At 41.7% G+C, this 16641-nt stretch overlaps 1 protein-coding gene and 1 long non-coding RNA gene across 2 annotated transcripts in view; one reads left to right on the forward strand and one right to left on the reverse strand.

The window, feature by feature from the left end:
• The window catches only part of LOC120737631, a 30117-nt gene extending 16258 nt beyond the window's left edge, over positions 1–13859 (forward strand). Inside the window, exons 9-18 of the mRNA XM_040038457.1 lie at positions 1039–1042; positions 4955–4986; positions 5362–5421; positions 6776–6855; positions 7675–7749; positions 10292–10384; positions 10731–11081; positions 11568–11660; positions 12970–13062; positions 13409–13859. Of these exons, the coding sequence (XP_039894391.1) occupies positions 1039–1042; positions 4955–4986; positions 5362–5421; positions 6776–6855; positions 7675–7749; positions 10292–10384; positions 10731–11081; positions 11568–11660; positions 12970–13062; positions 13409–13765 (1238 nt within the window). The 3' untranslated portion in view covers positions 13766–13859. The remainder of the gene's footprint in view (positions 1–1038; positions 1043–4954; positions 4987–5361; positions 5422–6775; positions 6856–7674; positions 7750–10291; positions 10385–10730; positions 11082–11567; positions 11661–12969; positions 13063–13408) is intronic.
• LOC120737878 lies at positions 7171–7790 on the reverse strand. Its single transcript, XR_005696861.1, has 2 exons — positions 7384–7790; positions 7171–7304 (listed from the first exon to the last, which is right to left on the reverse strand). It is a non-coding gene; the product is annotated as an uncharacterized LOC120737878 (long non-coding RNA).
• Positions 13860–16641: the final 2782 nt, after the last annotated feature.

Here is a 16641-nt window from a genome sequence, read left to right on the forward strand (position 1 = left end):
CACAGTTCAACAAATGCTCGTGTGGTCTAGTTTTCAGATAGATGATATTTCTTTCAGAAGAGAGAAGGTTTGATACATCTTCTATTTACTGGGAATTTGTTAGCATCCATTCAGCTATAGGCATAAGACTGACAGCTTTTGTGATAGTTTGGACTGATATGTTTTTCTATTTTGTTCACAAGTAGTCATGAATAGGATGGATCACACTGATGTTTTTTTGCTCCTCACAAGAAATGAATCCGTTTCTCCCTTCACAAATTGTTACCCATTGATCGTGTAGACCACGTAGTAACAAGTAATTGCTGTTTCTTTTCTTTAGATTGGATCAGTTGGAGAAATCAAACTGAAGCTCAAACACAGAAAGAAGAAAATTCAAGCAAGAGTTTGAACTTGTAGACTGCACAGGTGCCATCAGGATCATCTGAAGACATCAAGCAGCTCAGTGGAATATCACATGGAGACTTTTTCAAGATGGTCAACGCAAAGACCAGTCGCGACTATGGTACAATCAGTGTTGGGAAGGTTACTTTTAAAATGTATTCCATTACAGAATACAGATTACATGCCCTAAAATGTATTCTGTAACCTATTCCGTTACGTTACTCAATGACAGTAACGTATTCTGAATACTTTGGATTACTTAATATATTATCATGCTGTTTACAACTACGTGAATGTCCTACTGCTGTGATTTATTACTGTTACTGAAGGTCCGCGACTCCGAACCGTAGTAAAGCTCTGGCTAATACGTTGGTTCCCTGTCGGCTCGTAGCCGAAAAATAGCTTTACTTTGTTGTGTGGGTCAACTTTTCTTGTGAGAGACAGAGAGAGGCGTTGAAAGGCTCCAACGGAACTTATTGTTTCAGAGGAAAACACGAACACGGTGTACAGTCGAGTCTTAATAGCTTACTTACAGCTGGGCTCGTCAGGCTCTCTTCTTGGCTGCAGTGGTTATTATTATATTTACATGCTTCCAGCTCCCGTTTCTGCTCGATGACAACTCGTACTTTTCCTTTTTCTCCCTCCTTGCGCTCACAGACACGTAACATAAGCAGTCCATTCTCCCTGCAGCACGGACTACACTGCCCATGATGCTACATTCTTTAGAGCTATACCTGTAGCATTCTGCCTGTTAGCTTAGCACAACAACAACAACAAAAAGGCACTCTCTCACCCAGGAAACACGCAGAGAGAGAGCGTCACCCTGTAACCATGGTAACCGTAACGCTGCCGCCTGGAACAACAGAACGTAGCTGTCAAACAAAACCAAACAGTCCTGACCTGCGACAAAATGAAACAGGAAAGTACCGCAGTGTAATCCATTTATTTCAACAAAGTAACTGTATTCTAAATACCACCTTTTTAAACGGTAACTGTAACGGAATACAGTTACTCATATTTTGTATTTTAAATACGTAACGGCGGTACATGTATTCCGTTACTCCCCAACACTGGTTACAATATGACTGCACTCAAGTAACTATTTCTACTACAGTTTATGACTATTTGTTATTTTCAATAACCTTTATTTTTATAGAGCATTTTTCTTTCTACTATAACTAAAAAAAGAAAAATGGTAAATGGCCTGTATTTGTATAGCGCTTTACTTAGTCTCTATGGACCCCAAAGCGCTTCACACTACATCCACACACTGGTGATGGCAGCTACATTGTAGCCACACTGACAGAGGCGAGGCTGCCGGACACTGGCGCCACCGGGCCCTCTGACCACCACCAGTAGGCAACGGGTGAAGTGTCCTGCCCAAGGACACAACGACCGAGACTGTCGGAGCCAGGGCTCAAACCAGCAACCTTCCGATTACAAGGTGAACTTCTTGAGCCACGATTGCCCCGTGGCGATGATAAAATCAGAGCTCTGCAGACCTCTCAGGAGAAGATGAGGAAGCTCTACGGCGGCCCTCTGAAAGCTGGCGATGCCTCCAAAGAAGCCTTCTACCAAATCCTCAAGAAACATGAGAAGATGCTCATTGACGACCTCAGCTGAAACAGTACAAAGTAAAGCCAGGGTCTCCTTTATGATCACAGAGTAACTGAGCTGATGTTTGTTAACTTACAGGTCTATCAAACCCGTGGCTGTCAGACTGCATCAACACTGCACCTGTCTTCACACAGGGTGCAGCCAACATCAGAGCACCACACAGAAGAGCCCGCTAACTGAGGAACTGCGGAGTGCTTCGGAGGCATCTACCATCAGCGACCCCCACTCCCAGATCTCACCCACAGTGGAAACGTGTCAGGTGCTGCAAGAGGAAGCAGAAGAGGGGTAAGCGCGGAGGCATCAGGCAGGATCAGTTAGGCTAGCGGCTGAATTTGTTTTTACATTTTTGAACCTTCTACAGAGGCAACATTCAGAGAATCGTCACCAGCTGCATCCCTGTGTGGTCTGGCTCCTGCACTGGGTCCTGCCAGAAAAAGTTATTGAGTATTGAGAGCAGCAGAGAGGATCGTGGGTACTTCTCCTCCCTCCCTTCAGAACATCTACAGCACCCGCCTCATCTCTCTGCATTACAGGTGACTCCACTCATCCGTCCAACAGCTTCTTCAGTTTGCTGCCATCAGGAAGGAGACTGAAGAGCCTCGAGGCCACAGACTGAGAGACAGCTTCATCCATCAGTCAGGATGCTGAATTCACTCCCTGCTCTCGCACACACCAACTCCAGACCTGCATCCACCTCTGAACCCCCCAAACATACAAACTCTGAACCTCCACCATCAGCCTTTCACTGACTGCCCCACCTCCACATGCACATGCACTCTTGCCCACAAACACTGTTGGACTCTGCTGTTTATGTAAGATTGTATTGTGTTCCCATCTATGGATGTAACATTCATGTGAGAAGCTTCATCTTTGTGCTGAACTATGTATTCATCCTGTAGTTAATACGACTCCTGTGTATGTGTGATAGATTGATTATTTGTTGAAGTTCATAATGGAGTAAAAAGTTGTGGTTAAAAGTTACCCAATGTATTATTCAATGTATTTCAAATATGTAAATGTATAAACAAGGTTAAAAGAAGTCCCATCAAAGAGATGTAATGTAACACAGGCTAAAACGGTAAAAGAGTTCATGACTATGTTCAACCGGATAACAATCCTTAATGTGACTACAACCTGTGTAAAATTCAATCTGTGATCCACTTGTCGAGCCTGGGGAATAATCCATGTGATTTAGTGATCATGATTGATTCGTTATATCTGCCGTTCCCGGAAGGGGAACTCTGGCCACGATGCCTCATTCGCAATGAAGCTGCTGAAAGAGAAGCATCGTGTCTGAGCGTTGTCATTGACTTATCCCCTTTTCAGCCCCTTTTCAGGGTGTAACATATGGTGTGTGTTGGAGGACTGTGATGTAATTCTTATCTCCCAGTGTCCACCTCACCTTACAGTATGAAGCACCTGGAGACACCTGTTGTTGTGATTTTGAGTTGTATAAATAAAGTTGAACCAAATCCTCACATGTGTAAACTGTAATCACTCTGCTTTAGCTCTGCTTACTTATGTGTGTTACTTCAACAGAAGACAGGAAGTGTGCTGTAAAGTTGGAGGGCAGCTGTGGACCAAACCATTATTTATGAGGGTGGGGGTGGATGGGAGCTGTGACTCTGATTATAAAGATTGTAAAGATTTAACTCTGAACAGTCAGTGCTAAAAATCTGTGTGTGTGTGTGTGTGTGTGTGTGTGTGTGTGTGTGTGTGTGTGTGTGTGTGTGTGTGTGTGTGTATCTGTTATGATCAGTGTGTATTTGACAAGCAAACGATATAAAAGGTAAGTTGGTATGTTCGACCTGCGCGCTGACATCACACAGACGCCGAGTAGTGAAATATGACACTGAGCAGCTTTCCCGCCTTCCTCAAACAGTTTGCTGCTCTGAAACTCGTAAACTAAGCTGTGGCTGAAAACCAGCAGGAGTGAGTATTATTTAAATGCTTTTCCCTGAAAGGTGTTACAAAAGAAATGTTTTATAGTCAAGAATTTTACATTTATAAACTATTGTTGATCTTGTGGTTTGAACAAAGAAATGTGAGAGCAGATTGTCGCCTGTTATGGGTTCTGTTTCCTGGCAGTGCGTGTCATTGGCACAGCAGCTCTGTCCTCGGGCAGCATCTCCTCCCATCAGGAAGTTTGCTTCAGGGAAGCTTTTTTTTCTGCAGACGATGAATAAAGCACCTCTGCTCTATGGCTCTGCAAAAGCCTGTATACAGTGTGTGTATGTGTACCTGCTCCTTAGTGCAAGGAGGAACAGGATGAGCAGTGCCGGAGCTACAAAATGACCTCCAGCAGGTCAGTGGTGTGACAGACGGGGTCCTCGGGTCCTCCTGGTGAACAACACCTGCCCTCATGGAGAATAGAAAGGCTCAGTGCAAAGGAAACACTGACTATAGAGCCTCTGTGTAAATGTTGTTGTTTGTGATTCTGATCTGCTGCCGAGTCGATTTCCCACAGCTGGAAACAGAACACACAGATCACTCTGTGTTTACATGACAGCTCTCAGAGGGCGGGGCCTTTAAACTGCGTTTCAATAAGTGTTAAAACAAGGCTGAAAGTAGAAATGAAACTTTTCAGATGAATGTGAGGTGCAGTGAAAACTGCACAGTTTGCTTTCACCTCTCAGTGTGTGTTGGGTTCATGGAGCTGGTGTAACAGAGCGTTTCTGTCCGTGTGTCAGATGTCAACGATTTCAGAGGAAGAGTGGAAAACAGCTCTGACCGAGATCCTCGAAGAGCTCGATGGGCCACAGTACAAGAAGATGATGCTTTTTCTGTCGGGTATCCCCAAACATGTAAGGACGGACAAGCCCAGAGAAGAGATGCCCCAAGTAATCATCGAGCAGTACGGAGTGGAAACATCTGTCCATGAAATCAATAAAATAATGGATCGGATACCTCGGAGGGACCAAAAAGTTCAGGACCGACTGCGCCCCTTTGTGGAAAGACTGAAGAAGAAACAGGAGAATGAAAGAAGAGGTGAGTTCATCCTGTGACCTGATGTTTATGTGAAGTTTCTACAGATGGTCTGTGAGCAACAGCAGAAGCTTTAAAGGTCAGTGCAAGTGATAGTAAAGAGGTTTTTACAGATGTTTGATGTTTAGGTCTTTTTTTCTTTCTTCGTGTTAAAATGAGAATCTAAGATTTAATTATTCATGTTTATTCATTTTATTGTAATTCCACATTTCTTGAAAGGTCGAAAAATGTTTTATGAAAGTGCCAGATACACATCACATGTTCCCAGATTAAACCAGGGACCACTGGGAGGGTTTCATGCTTACTTTGTGGAGAAAACTGCTGCCTCACACGACTTTAACAACCTGTGTGCTCAACCTTTAAAAATGTGACTTTCAGGGAAGAAGAGGGAACAGAGTGAAACTGTTCTGAGGTCAGCGGACAGAAAGGGTGAAGCTGGTAGGTGAACATCTATCTGTATGGAGTCACAGTGTTTCTGCTGAAGGTTAATGTTGTTTTCACACCTATAGTTTGGTTTTTCTGATCACAGAAAAACCGAAGTGAACCAAAATGTTTCTCGAACCATGAGAGAACGTTGAGTCCACTCATTGGTCAGACATGTCTGAAGGCAGCAGCCACAAAAGTAAAAAACTGCACTAGTAGATAACATGGAGAGTTTACATAAACAGCTGGTTGCTCGCCTGTACTGACATCTATGGCATCCTGCTGCATCCCAGAATGCAAAGCGTGGCTACGGGAAGGCGCTTTGTTTCAACCTTGTAGCATTCCTGGTAATTTGTTTGGAACAGGACCGAGAACGTGTCGTCCAAAGGGTCTTGGTGCAGTTGTTTTGGTTGCATTCGAGTGTGATTACTGTCAGTTCCTGCATATCCCTGAATAACTTGTAACAACGGGCCTGACACTCGGTCCTCCCAGAGCTCCTCCTACAAGACATCCATAGCAGGAGACCACAAGAGACATAAGAGAGCCAAACCTCCTCACATTGTGAGGGTAAAGTGTTGGTCCCGTGCTGCCAGCTGGGATGAAAAGTGCATCATCCAGAATGTGAGGATGATCTACCTGCTCCAGTAACCTGACACAGACCTTCCCAGGGAGGCAGAGGAGTGTGAGTCCTGATCACTGCAGGAACCACACTCTGGTCCCCCTCTTTAAAACGTGGGACCACCACGCTAATCCAGAGGCTCTGACCCGGATATCCATGCAGTGTAGCAAAGACCTGTCAATCAAAGCAACTCTGGTTGACCTTCTGATGTCTGTGAGCTGACTCAAAAACTCAAAGTCTATAAAAGCTAATCAAACTCGACAGGAGATGGTTGGCTTGTGGCGCCACATTGTTCATGCCACAACAGGAACCAAAAACCTTACAGCCACAGCTGCATGTAGCTGCCTCAGTAGTTGAGGTCGGTAACTCGGCCCATACTGACTCTTCATTGAAGGTCATACCAGAGCTCCCAGCACGTCCTCACTAAACACCAGAGCACAGCAGGGCACCAGATCCAACTCACGCCCAGGTTGTGATCACACAGCTCTGCTCATAGATTCAGCTGAGTCTCCATGTGGCTGCACATCTGATGCTGGGCTGGTGTTTGGCTGTGCATCGACGTGAGCCTGACTACATCTGGTAATCTCTCAACCTCAAACACAAGATGAGGCTCACTGGCCACCACAGAGCTGACAGTACAGGCTCCAAAAGCCAGTTTGGATCGGACTTGATCCACAAACAATCATATTAAACCGACAGATTTGAGGGTTTTACCTTCAAACCAGAGTAACACAGTTTCTTCTCTTATAGGCAAGCAGAAAAGCTGCCAGCCTGACAAAGTAGGAGTGAAATCATCATCATCATCAGCACCGAACCACTCCCTCCGTCAGGTATGGTCATTTATTCTGCTGCTTTTATATCTCCTCAAATCAGAGGAAGAGGAGGAAGGTGATGATGTGACAAACACAGAGACACTGAGGGAACAGATGAATATAATAATGAGATGAGGGGACAGATTATGGAAAAACAGATTTATCAACTGAACACAAATATAAGTAACTGATAAGATTTATTAACACAGAGAAGCTGAAACCATGCTGACAGATTATTCATATTCTCATACAGTGTTTAACACAAAGTCCCTGCAGTACATCAACATAACTCTGTGTCACGGAGGAGCAGGGAGGACTCGGCGCAGACTGAAATCTCAGAAAAACAGGTTTATTTACACACTCCAGGTGCACTATATACAGGTGAAGGAGAAGGGGGCCAGGGTTCCCAGGGGTGCAGAGAGGAGTCGGGAAAAGCGTCCAGAGTCCCCAAACCAAGCACGAGAAATCTGCATACAGAGAACAAGAGTTAGCACGGAACTTTCACGGACAGAGCTCAAAACTGGCTGAGGCTAAAGTAGCACTGACGAGCGTTACTCAATAGTCCAGTGGCGAGGTGCTCTCAGTCACTGCCTTAAGTAGCGGGAGCAAACAAGGTGAGGAGCCACAGGTGATTGCCTACAGGTGGTGGAGGCCGGGAGCTCACAATGAGCTCCGCCCAGGCAGCGAGCAGAGAGAGAGGAGAGAGAGAATAGACAAAACATAACATGTAGCCACACAGGGCCAGCCGAGCAGGCACGGGGACCATGACACTCTGATTAATTCCTCTGAGTTAATGAATGATCGCCTGTTTTAATTTTGAGCTGCTGGTTTCCTCAGACTGATCCTGGGACAGCAGAAAAGTCCAAGGAGAAGAAGAAGATGGAAAACAGAGATGCATCCAAGACTCACAAGGTACCCACTGCTCTCAGAATACAAGGGAACAGAGGGAACATGTTATTAAAGTGAGGGAACCGATTCACAAGTCACAGGACATGATTGATAAACTGATGGAGGCTGCAAGACGATACGGTCTGTGGTTTTAGAGGATTGTTCCATGAAACAGCCTCAATCTTAGTATTTATGGTTCACTCTGATTTGAATACAGCTACACTAGTCCAACCTGTGGGTCGGGCCCCTAAAAAGGGTCAACAGATAAATGTGAGGTGTCATTTCATGATTAGAAAGAGATTTCCAACTATGGCACTTATCAAATGGCAGTTTACACTCTCACAGTTAACATCCATAACTGACAGGATGTAATAGAGAAACTCAATTAGAGGTCAAAATGTATTCATATATCTATTAATATTTTTACATATTAATTAGGGGTGCAACGATATTCGTATCGATATCGAACCGTTCGATACAGTGCTTTCGGTTCGGTACGCATATGTATCGAACAATACAATTTAAAAAAAAAAAATTTAATTTTTTTTTTTTTTATTTTTTTTTTTATGTGTCCCGTTTGGATCTATAGCCATCAGAATTGTTGTCTTGAGGCCAAGAAAGATGCCAAGAGGATTTATTTTACCAAGTGGATCATCATATTGGTCCATTTGATTGACCTTTATTATAATTATGAATTTATTTTATTTTCAGTTGCAAACGGGACAGACATGACTGTGGGATAGGACAGGGGGAAAGAATGAAAGAAAGAGAGGGAGAGAAAGAAAGAAAACCAAAGGGGATAAAAAAAAAGAACAATACAAAATTTGTAATTTATTTTATCAACTTTCCTTCTGACGATGCTGTCTGTGTTGAGCGCTCACTGAATCTGCATTTGACTACTCCGCCTAGGCTCGAGAGTGCAGCCTAGGCGGAGTAGTCGAACGCAGATTCACTGAGCACTCAACACAGACAGCATGGTCAGAAGGAAGAGCGCAGGGCAAGCTAGCGAGACAGAAGTGGACCTCCCCCACCCTCATTCAGATCTGGCGTTTGGAATTATTTTGGTTTTCATGTGACGTATGACCCTGAAGGTAAGCGAGTCATGGACTAAAGTAAAACAGTATGTTGGATGTACCATGCAATGCTCAATTACATGGGTGGGAGCTAGTGTGTTAGCGCAGTTAGCTCGTTAACGTGTTGGCCGTCTAGCCCCATGCACGGGGCGATCGGTGGTAGCTCGTTAACGGAGATTTGCCGTGTTGTGGCATTAAGGTCATTTCAGCGAGATTAACCTGAAAGCACTAGTGGGAACACAACGAATATGACTGCACATTTACGCCGACATCATCCTAGTGCAAAGACAAAAACAACAAGCACGCATGCTACAAACTTTAGCCGAGTCATTTAGACAGCTGTTAGCACAGGATTCTCCTTATGGAGACCTGATATGTTTAATATGCTGCTGAGAATATAGCCCAGAAGAAGCGGATAGTATAGCTTTTATTTTGGAAAGAGACATTTCTCTGTAATAAACTCTCTTTTCCAAAGATGAGTGATTCCTCAATCAGATACAGGGCTCGCAATATCGCTAGCCCGACGTCCTGGGGCTATCTCTGCCCTGCCTGTCGGGCTATTGTAGGAAGGAAAAATATATGTCAATGCTTTTGCATTCTTTCAGAAATGTAGCTGGGTAATTATGTCATTGGCATCGGTGAGCCACTGTCAATATGTGACATATTGAAGTCGCGTTTGAATTTGCGCTTGTTTTTTGCTTTCACTTTGCAATCGCGCGAACTGTGTATAGAGAGCGACAGTACTGATCTGTGAGTGATGATAATTTGTGCACCAATTCCTCTGACATCGTCTTATTAATTGTTAGCTTACTATGCAAACATGACAAGTGAAATCTCCCGCAGCTTAAACATGTGAGAGGTTGATCGCGCAGAGAATCGCTGAGCTTATGTGAGTGTGTGTATAAAAGCAGCAGGATATATATTTTAGTTCTGCTGAGCCAAATAAGACAGGTCAGGGTGAAGAAGTGACAGCCAAAGAAAAGCTTACCACAAAACGGAGAAGTTATGACAAATCAGACTATAAGGCAAAAAGAAAGTGCAGCTTTATGGTTTCATGGACAAAAGAATTTCTGTGGCTGCAATATGACGAGCTAAATAACCAGGGCTGCACATAAGTGGTCCGCAGGTGCGTATTCGCTGTCAAAATAAAAAACACGCACAAGGGTTAGGGTTAAATTTAAAAACTGTACTTTTGAGTTAAAATATATATTTATAATTTTAATAAATGACAAATTAAAAAGACATGAACATTTTTTTGTATCGAAAAAATATCGAACCGTGACACCAAAGTATCGAACCGAACCGAACCGTGAATTTTGTGTATCGTTGCACCCCTAATATTAATATATAATATTTCTTTTAAAAATTATCAATAATATTTATTAAATAAATAATTATATTTGGTTTTACCATATGGCCCCTGCATTGCATCACAATTACTTTGTGGTTAATTACACTGTAAATGATTTCCTGTTTTAATTTGGTCTCCACAGACTGATCCTGTCAGCACAATGAAGCCCAAAAAGAAGAAGACGCAGAACAACGATTTATCTATGAAGTCAGCTGAAACCACGAACGCTCCCGAGGTAGCTGCTGTTTCCAGGCTGCAGAGTGCAAAAGTTTTTGATTTTCTTCCTTTTTTAACAAGTCAGTTGTTATTCGAATGCTTGGTAAAGTACAAGGGAATGGCTTAAAAATAATGGAAATAAACTGAGGGGACATATTAGTAAATCAAGATTATAGATTAATAAACCAAAGGAACGGATTAGTGAAGGGAAGAAACCAGAGAGTGTGTTTAAAAGGAGGAGCTAACATTTTAATACATTAAATTTAAGGATTGGTTTTACAAACAAGGAGTAAAGATTAGTACCACATGACCATTAGGGGGCTCTGTAATTTGGAGTTTTTGGGTAACCTTGTGCTCTTTTTCAGTCTGATTGTTCAGAACCATCAGAGGCTAAACTGGAGGAGCCAGCGAACAGTGATTCATCCCTGAATTTGAATGGAGCCACCAAAACTCCCAAGGCAGCTGTGGAGGATCAGAGTGCACCTGTCCACACTGGGAGAGTTAAAATCAAAGCAGTCACATCCTTCAATAAAAGCAACACTCACCTGGTGGTGGATGTAAAAACGGAGCTGAAGGAGTGTTTTGTGAGGACTCGTCTCCTGGCAGAGGCACTTGGCTACAAAATGGATGAAGGCATTGAAGCCAGAATCCGCGAGGCAATGCCGATCTCAGCAGAGGCTACAATGCAAGGAAAGAAAATTACGGCCATTAAAAAGGTTTAAAAATGTATTTTTATGATTATTTAATTTTACCTGTCTCACTCTGTTTTTCTAAGCTCATGGTGTAAATGACCATTAAATGGACACATATATTTCAGTAGTATTCTCACGTTTTTTGAATGTTTTGTTTTGAAGTTCAGCCTTTTATTTTGAAAGACAAAATTATAGCGCAAAACAGGAAAAAGGCTAAGTAGTAAGAAGTAATGTGAGATGAACCTCGCAGCGTTTCCTGGTCTGTTGGGTTTTCAGCATTATTTCCTCTGTTCAGATTGTCGGTCTGTGGTTGTTGTTGAGTTAGTAGTTTCAGGCACTTTGTGTAGCACTTCTGGAAGTTGCAGATTTTCCCAGTGTTCCAATAACTGATGGATCAGAGGCACTTTCAGACTCAAGGAACTTTTTCAGAATTTTTAAAAACTTTTTAAGTGACTGCATCACAAATAGTTTGTGTTTAATTAATGATTGTTGTGAATTTGGTCTCCACAGACTGATCCTGTCGGCATAATGAAGTCCAAAAAGAAGAAGATGGAGAACAAAGATTCATCCCTGAGATCAACTGAAACCACAGAAACTCCCGAGGTAGCTGCTGTTTACTGACTGCAGGGTGTAAATGTGTTTGAATTGTTTTTGAGCCAGTTTTTATTCAGTTTTTTAGTATAATATAAGGTAACAGCTTAATAAAAGAGAGGAAATAAACTGAGGGAGCACATTAACAAATCAAGGTAACAGCTTAATAATTTTATAGAATTGATTAGTAAACTGAGGAACCAGAACTGTGGGAACTGATTAATAAAACGAGGGAAGTAATTAGTAAACATAAGGAACTGAATAATAAACGTAAGTAGTAAAAGAATGGAATAGATTTATAAACTGAGTTAACAAAGTATTGATTTAAGAGAACCTATTGATAAACTGAGGTAAATTAATAAATTAAAGATAACTAAAAAACTAAAGGAATAATAATGGATTGGATTTATATAGCGCTTTTCAAGGCACCAAAGCGCTTTACAATGCCACTATTCATTCACTCTCACATTCACACACTGGTGGAGGCAAGCTACAGTTGTAGCCACAGCTGCCCTGGGGCAGACTGACAGAGGCGAGGCTGCCATATCGCACCATCGGCCCAACACCAGTAGGGTAAAATGTCTTGCCCAAGGACACAACGACCAGGACAGAGAGCCCGGGGATTGAACCGGCAACCTTCCGGTTACAGATACGCTTCCCAACCCCCTGAGCCACGGTCGCCCCTAAACATATCAATAAACTTGGAGAACCGATTACTATAGTTATGTTAACAGATGAATTATTCGAGGGAACTTAGTCATGAATTTAGGGAACTAATTAATAAATCAAGGTCAGTGAACCAACAACAGAACTAATTGATAAACAAAGAAACCGAATAGTACTGAGTTAACAAATTAATAAACCCAGGGAAGTGATTAATAGAGGGACATTAATCCATCAAGGGAACCGGACATTAAACTCAATTAATGAAAGGTGTATAATATACTGAGTTGACAAATTAATTAATTAATTAAGGAAACTGATTAATAAACTGGGGGAACTAAAAAAGGGAACAGATTAGTAAACTAACAGATTAATTCACCAAACAAAAAGTTTATCAAATGGCAGTTTACACTCTCACAGTTAACATCCATAACTGACAGGATGTAATAGAGAAACTCAATTAGAGGTCAAAATGTATTCATATATCTATTAATATTTTTACATATTAATATATAATATTTCTTTTAAAAATTATCAATAATATTTATTAAATAAATAATTATATTTGGTTTTACCATATGGCCCCTGCATTGCATCACAATTACTTTGTGGTTAATTACACTGTAAATGATTTCCTGTTTTAATTTGGTCTCCACAGACTGATCCTGTCAGCACAATGAAGCCCAAAAAGAAGAAGACGCAGAACAACGATTTATCTATGAAGTCAGCTGAAACCACGAACGCTCCCGAGGTAGCTGCTGTTTCCAGGCTGCAGAGTGCAAAAGTTTTTGATTTTCTTCCTTTTTTAACAAGTCAGTTGTTATTCGAATGCTTGGTAAAGTACAAGGGAATGGCTTAAAAATAATGGAAATAAACTGAGGGGACATATTAGTAAATCAAGATTATAGATTAATAAACCAAAGGAACGGATTAGTGAAGGGAAGAAACCAGAGAGTGTGTTTAAAAGGAGGAGCTAACATTTTAATACATTAAATTTAAGGATTGGTTTTACAAACAAGGAGTAAAGATTAGTACCACATGACCATTAGGGGGCTCTGTAATTTGGAGTTTTTGGGTAACCTTGTGCTCTTTTTCAGTCTGATTGTTCAGAACCATCAGAGGCTAAACTGGAGGAGCCAGCGAACAGTGATTCATCCCTGAATTTGAATGGAGCCACCAAAACTCCCAAGGCAGCTGTGGAGGATCAGAGTGCACCTGTCCACACTGGGAGAGTTAAAATCAAAGCAGTCACATCCTTCAATAAAAGCAACACTCACCTGGTGGTGGATGTAAAAACGGAGCTGAAGGAGTGTTTTGTGAGGACTCGTCTCCTGGCAGAGGCACTTGGCTACAAAATGGATGAAGGCATTGAAGCCAGAATCTGCGAGGCAATGCCGATCTCAGCAGAGGCTACAATGCAAGGAAAGAAAATTACGGCCATTAAAAAGGTTTAAAAATGTATTTTTATGATTATTTAATTTTACCTGTCTCACTCTGTTTTTCTAAGCTCATGGTGTAAATGACCATTAAATGGACACATATATTTCAGTAGTATTCTCACGTTTTTTGAATGTTTTGTTTTGAAGTTCAGCCTTTTATTTTGAAAGACAAAATTATAGCGCAAAACAGGAAAAAGGCTAAGTAGTAAGAAGTAATGTGAGATGAACCTCGCAGCGTTTCCTGGTCTGTTGGGTTTTCAGCATTATTTCCTCTGTTCAGATTGTCGGTCTGTGGTTGTTGTTGAGTTAGTAGTTTCAGGCACTTTGTGTAGCACTTCTGGAAGTTGCAGATTTTCCCAGTGTTCCAATAACTGATGGATCAGAGGCACTTTCAGACTCAAGGAACTTTTTCAGAATTTTTAAAAACTTTTTAAGTGACTGCATCTTTTTTTAGCTTCTGCCTCCAACAAGTTAGGTGCTTGGAGTTCTTCAGTGGTTGAACAAAGAGGAGCACCAAGAACAGGCACAAACATGGTAATATGGTATGTTGTTCTTGTGGAGGTAACACATTTGGACAGTTACCCTCAGGTATGGTTCTTCTATATTATATACAGTACTGTGCAAAAGTTCAAGGCATGTGAGAAAAATTGCTGTACACAAAGACTGCTTTCAGAAATGGAGGAGTTAGTCATTAATTTCCACAATCAACAAAATGCAGTGAATGAGCAAAAGAGAAATCTAAATCAAATCCATATTTGTGGTGACCACCCTTTGCCTTCTTCTAAGTATACTTAAGAGTTGGGAGTTCGCCTGGTAATCGGAAGGTTGCCGGTTCAAGCCCCGGCTCGGAGAGTCTCGGTCGTTGTGTCCTTGGGCAAGACACTTCACCTACTGGTGTTGGCCAGAAGGGCCGATGGCGCGATATGGCTTCTGTCAGTCTGCCCCAGCTGTGTCTACAACTGTAGCTGCCTCCACCAATGTGTGTGTGAATGGATGGATGACTGAATGTAGTGTAAAGTGCTTTGGGGTCCCTAGGCGGGACCAGTAAAAGCGCTATACAAATACAGGCCATTTACCAATTATTTACTTGCACACAGTTTTTGAAGGACTCGGCTGGTAGGTAGTTCAAATATCTTGGAGAACTAAGCACAGATCTTCTGTGGATGTCGGCGTCCTCACATCCTTCTGTCTCTTCATGTAATCCCAGACACACTCGATGATGTTGACATCAGGGGTCTGTGGGGGCTGGACCATCACTTCCAGGACTTCTTTACACTGCAGATAGTTCTTCATGACTTTGGCTGTGTGTCTGGGGTCAATGTCCTTCTGCAGAATATATTTGGGGCCAAAAAACAATCATTTATATTTCTGAAAGCTTTCTTTGTTTACAGAATTTTTTCACACCTGCCTAAAACATTTGCACAGTACTGTAAATAATAATAATAATACTATTACTACTACGAATACATTTGTTACTGTAAGTATTCTTAAACTCTGTGTAACATTTGAGGCATTTTAGATGATAAGATAAAAACATTATTTGTTTCCCTATCTTACATGCATAGTTATGTGCTGTGGATGAAGAAGTAATCACTAACATTACACATGAAAGAGCTTTTCTACTTTTTGTTTGTAATTACCAAAAATCATTGAGACAAAAAGGCGAAAATGGAATCTCTCTTCACTTTTTTGCTTCTGTACATACATTTTTTAAATTTTGCATACCAAATACAGTCGTCATTGTTCTGCCTGACTGATAATGACTTCCCGTTAAATGGTGAATGATAAACGGTGTTACCTTTAATGTTAGATGATTTTCTTCCAGACTTAATCCTTTCTTTTGCTAACTGTACTGTTCCTTTAAAAGCAGTTCAGTAGACAGTTTGAATGTCAGTAATAAACTAACGAGGCCTTTTTTTTGCTGGTTGTACTTTTTGACCAGGTTTTGATTTTGCTTCCAAACATGGGTTACAGGTCTGTTTGGTGTTCTTGAGGTTTTGTGTCTGAACCCTTTCTTTATCATCACACCACATTAAAGCTGTGTTTCCTGCTCCTGTTCTCTTTGGCTTGTTGAATATTCAGTAGAGTTTTTTCTGTTTCTGGTGTTTTAAAAAAAAATTAAATTAAACCCCTTTGCCTCCATCATACAATCACAATTACAATCACGTCATACAAGCGCAAAAGTCATCGACAAATAAGTAAAAATAAAATGTTCATTTCTAATACTTGGTGGAAAACCCTTTGTTGGTGATGACAGCCTGAAGTCTTGAACTCTTCTTCGTATGCTGGGTTTCCTCCTTTCGCTCTGCCAGGGTGTTTCTGCAGCAGCTCTCAGCTGCTGTTTGTTTAGTGGCCTTTCTTCAACAAGTGAAGACTAAACTCGGGTTAAGATCAGTGAGTGACTGGGCCATGGAGGATATTCCACTTCTTTGCTCTAACAGATGTGTCTGTCTGGATGAATGTGATTTCACTCTTACCTTGTCAGGCTGGAAGCTTTTCCACCGTCCTTTAAAAGAAGAAACTGTGTTACTTTTGTTTTGAGGTAAAACTTTCAAAGGTCAAATGAGTTTCTGCTGTTTAAATGTAATTTACTCCCCAAGAGGCGAGCCTGAGGAGGAGTTCACTGGCCCCGGCCCAGAGCTCATGACAGGAGGTAATGGTAGACTTCTTATCTCACGAAAGCTCCAACGCACACTGAAAGTGTCTAAAACCACAGCGGACCTACTGTGACCCCTTTAGGTGTTTTTACGTACCGACTTCAGGCTCCGTCGGCTGATTTTGAATCACCTTTTCCTCTTCTTCCCTGAAAATTACACTTTAAAAAGCTGAACAGAGATTTTAAAGGTTGAATATGTCAATAGATGGTTTTCAATGAATAATAATTCGACACT

This window comes from Simochromis diagramma, unplaced genomic scaffold (assembly GCF_900408965.1).
Source record: "Simochromis diagramma unplaced genomic scaffold, fSimDia1.1 OVJJ01000323.1, whole genome shotgun sequence".
In the NCBI taxonomy this organism is placed as follows: domain Eukaryota; kingdom Metazoa; phylum Chordata; class Actinopteri; order Cichliformes; family Cichlidae; genus Simochromis; species Simochromis diagramma.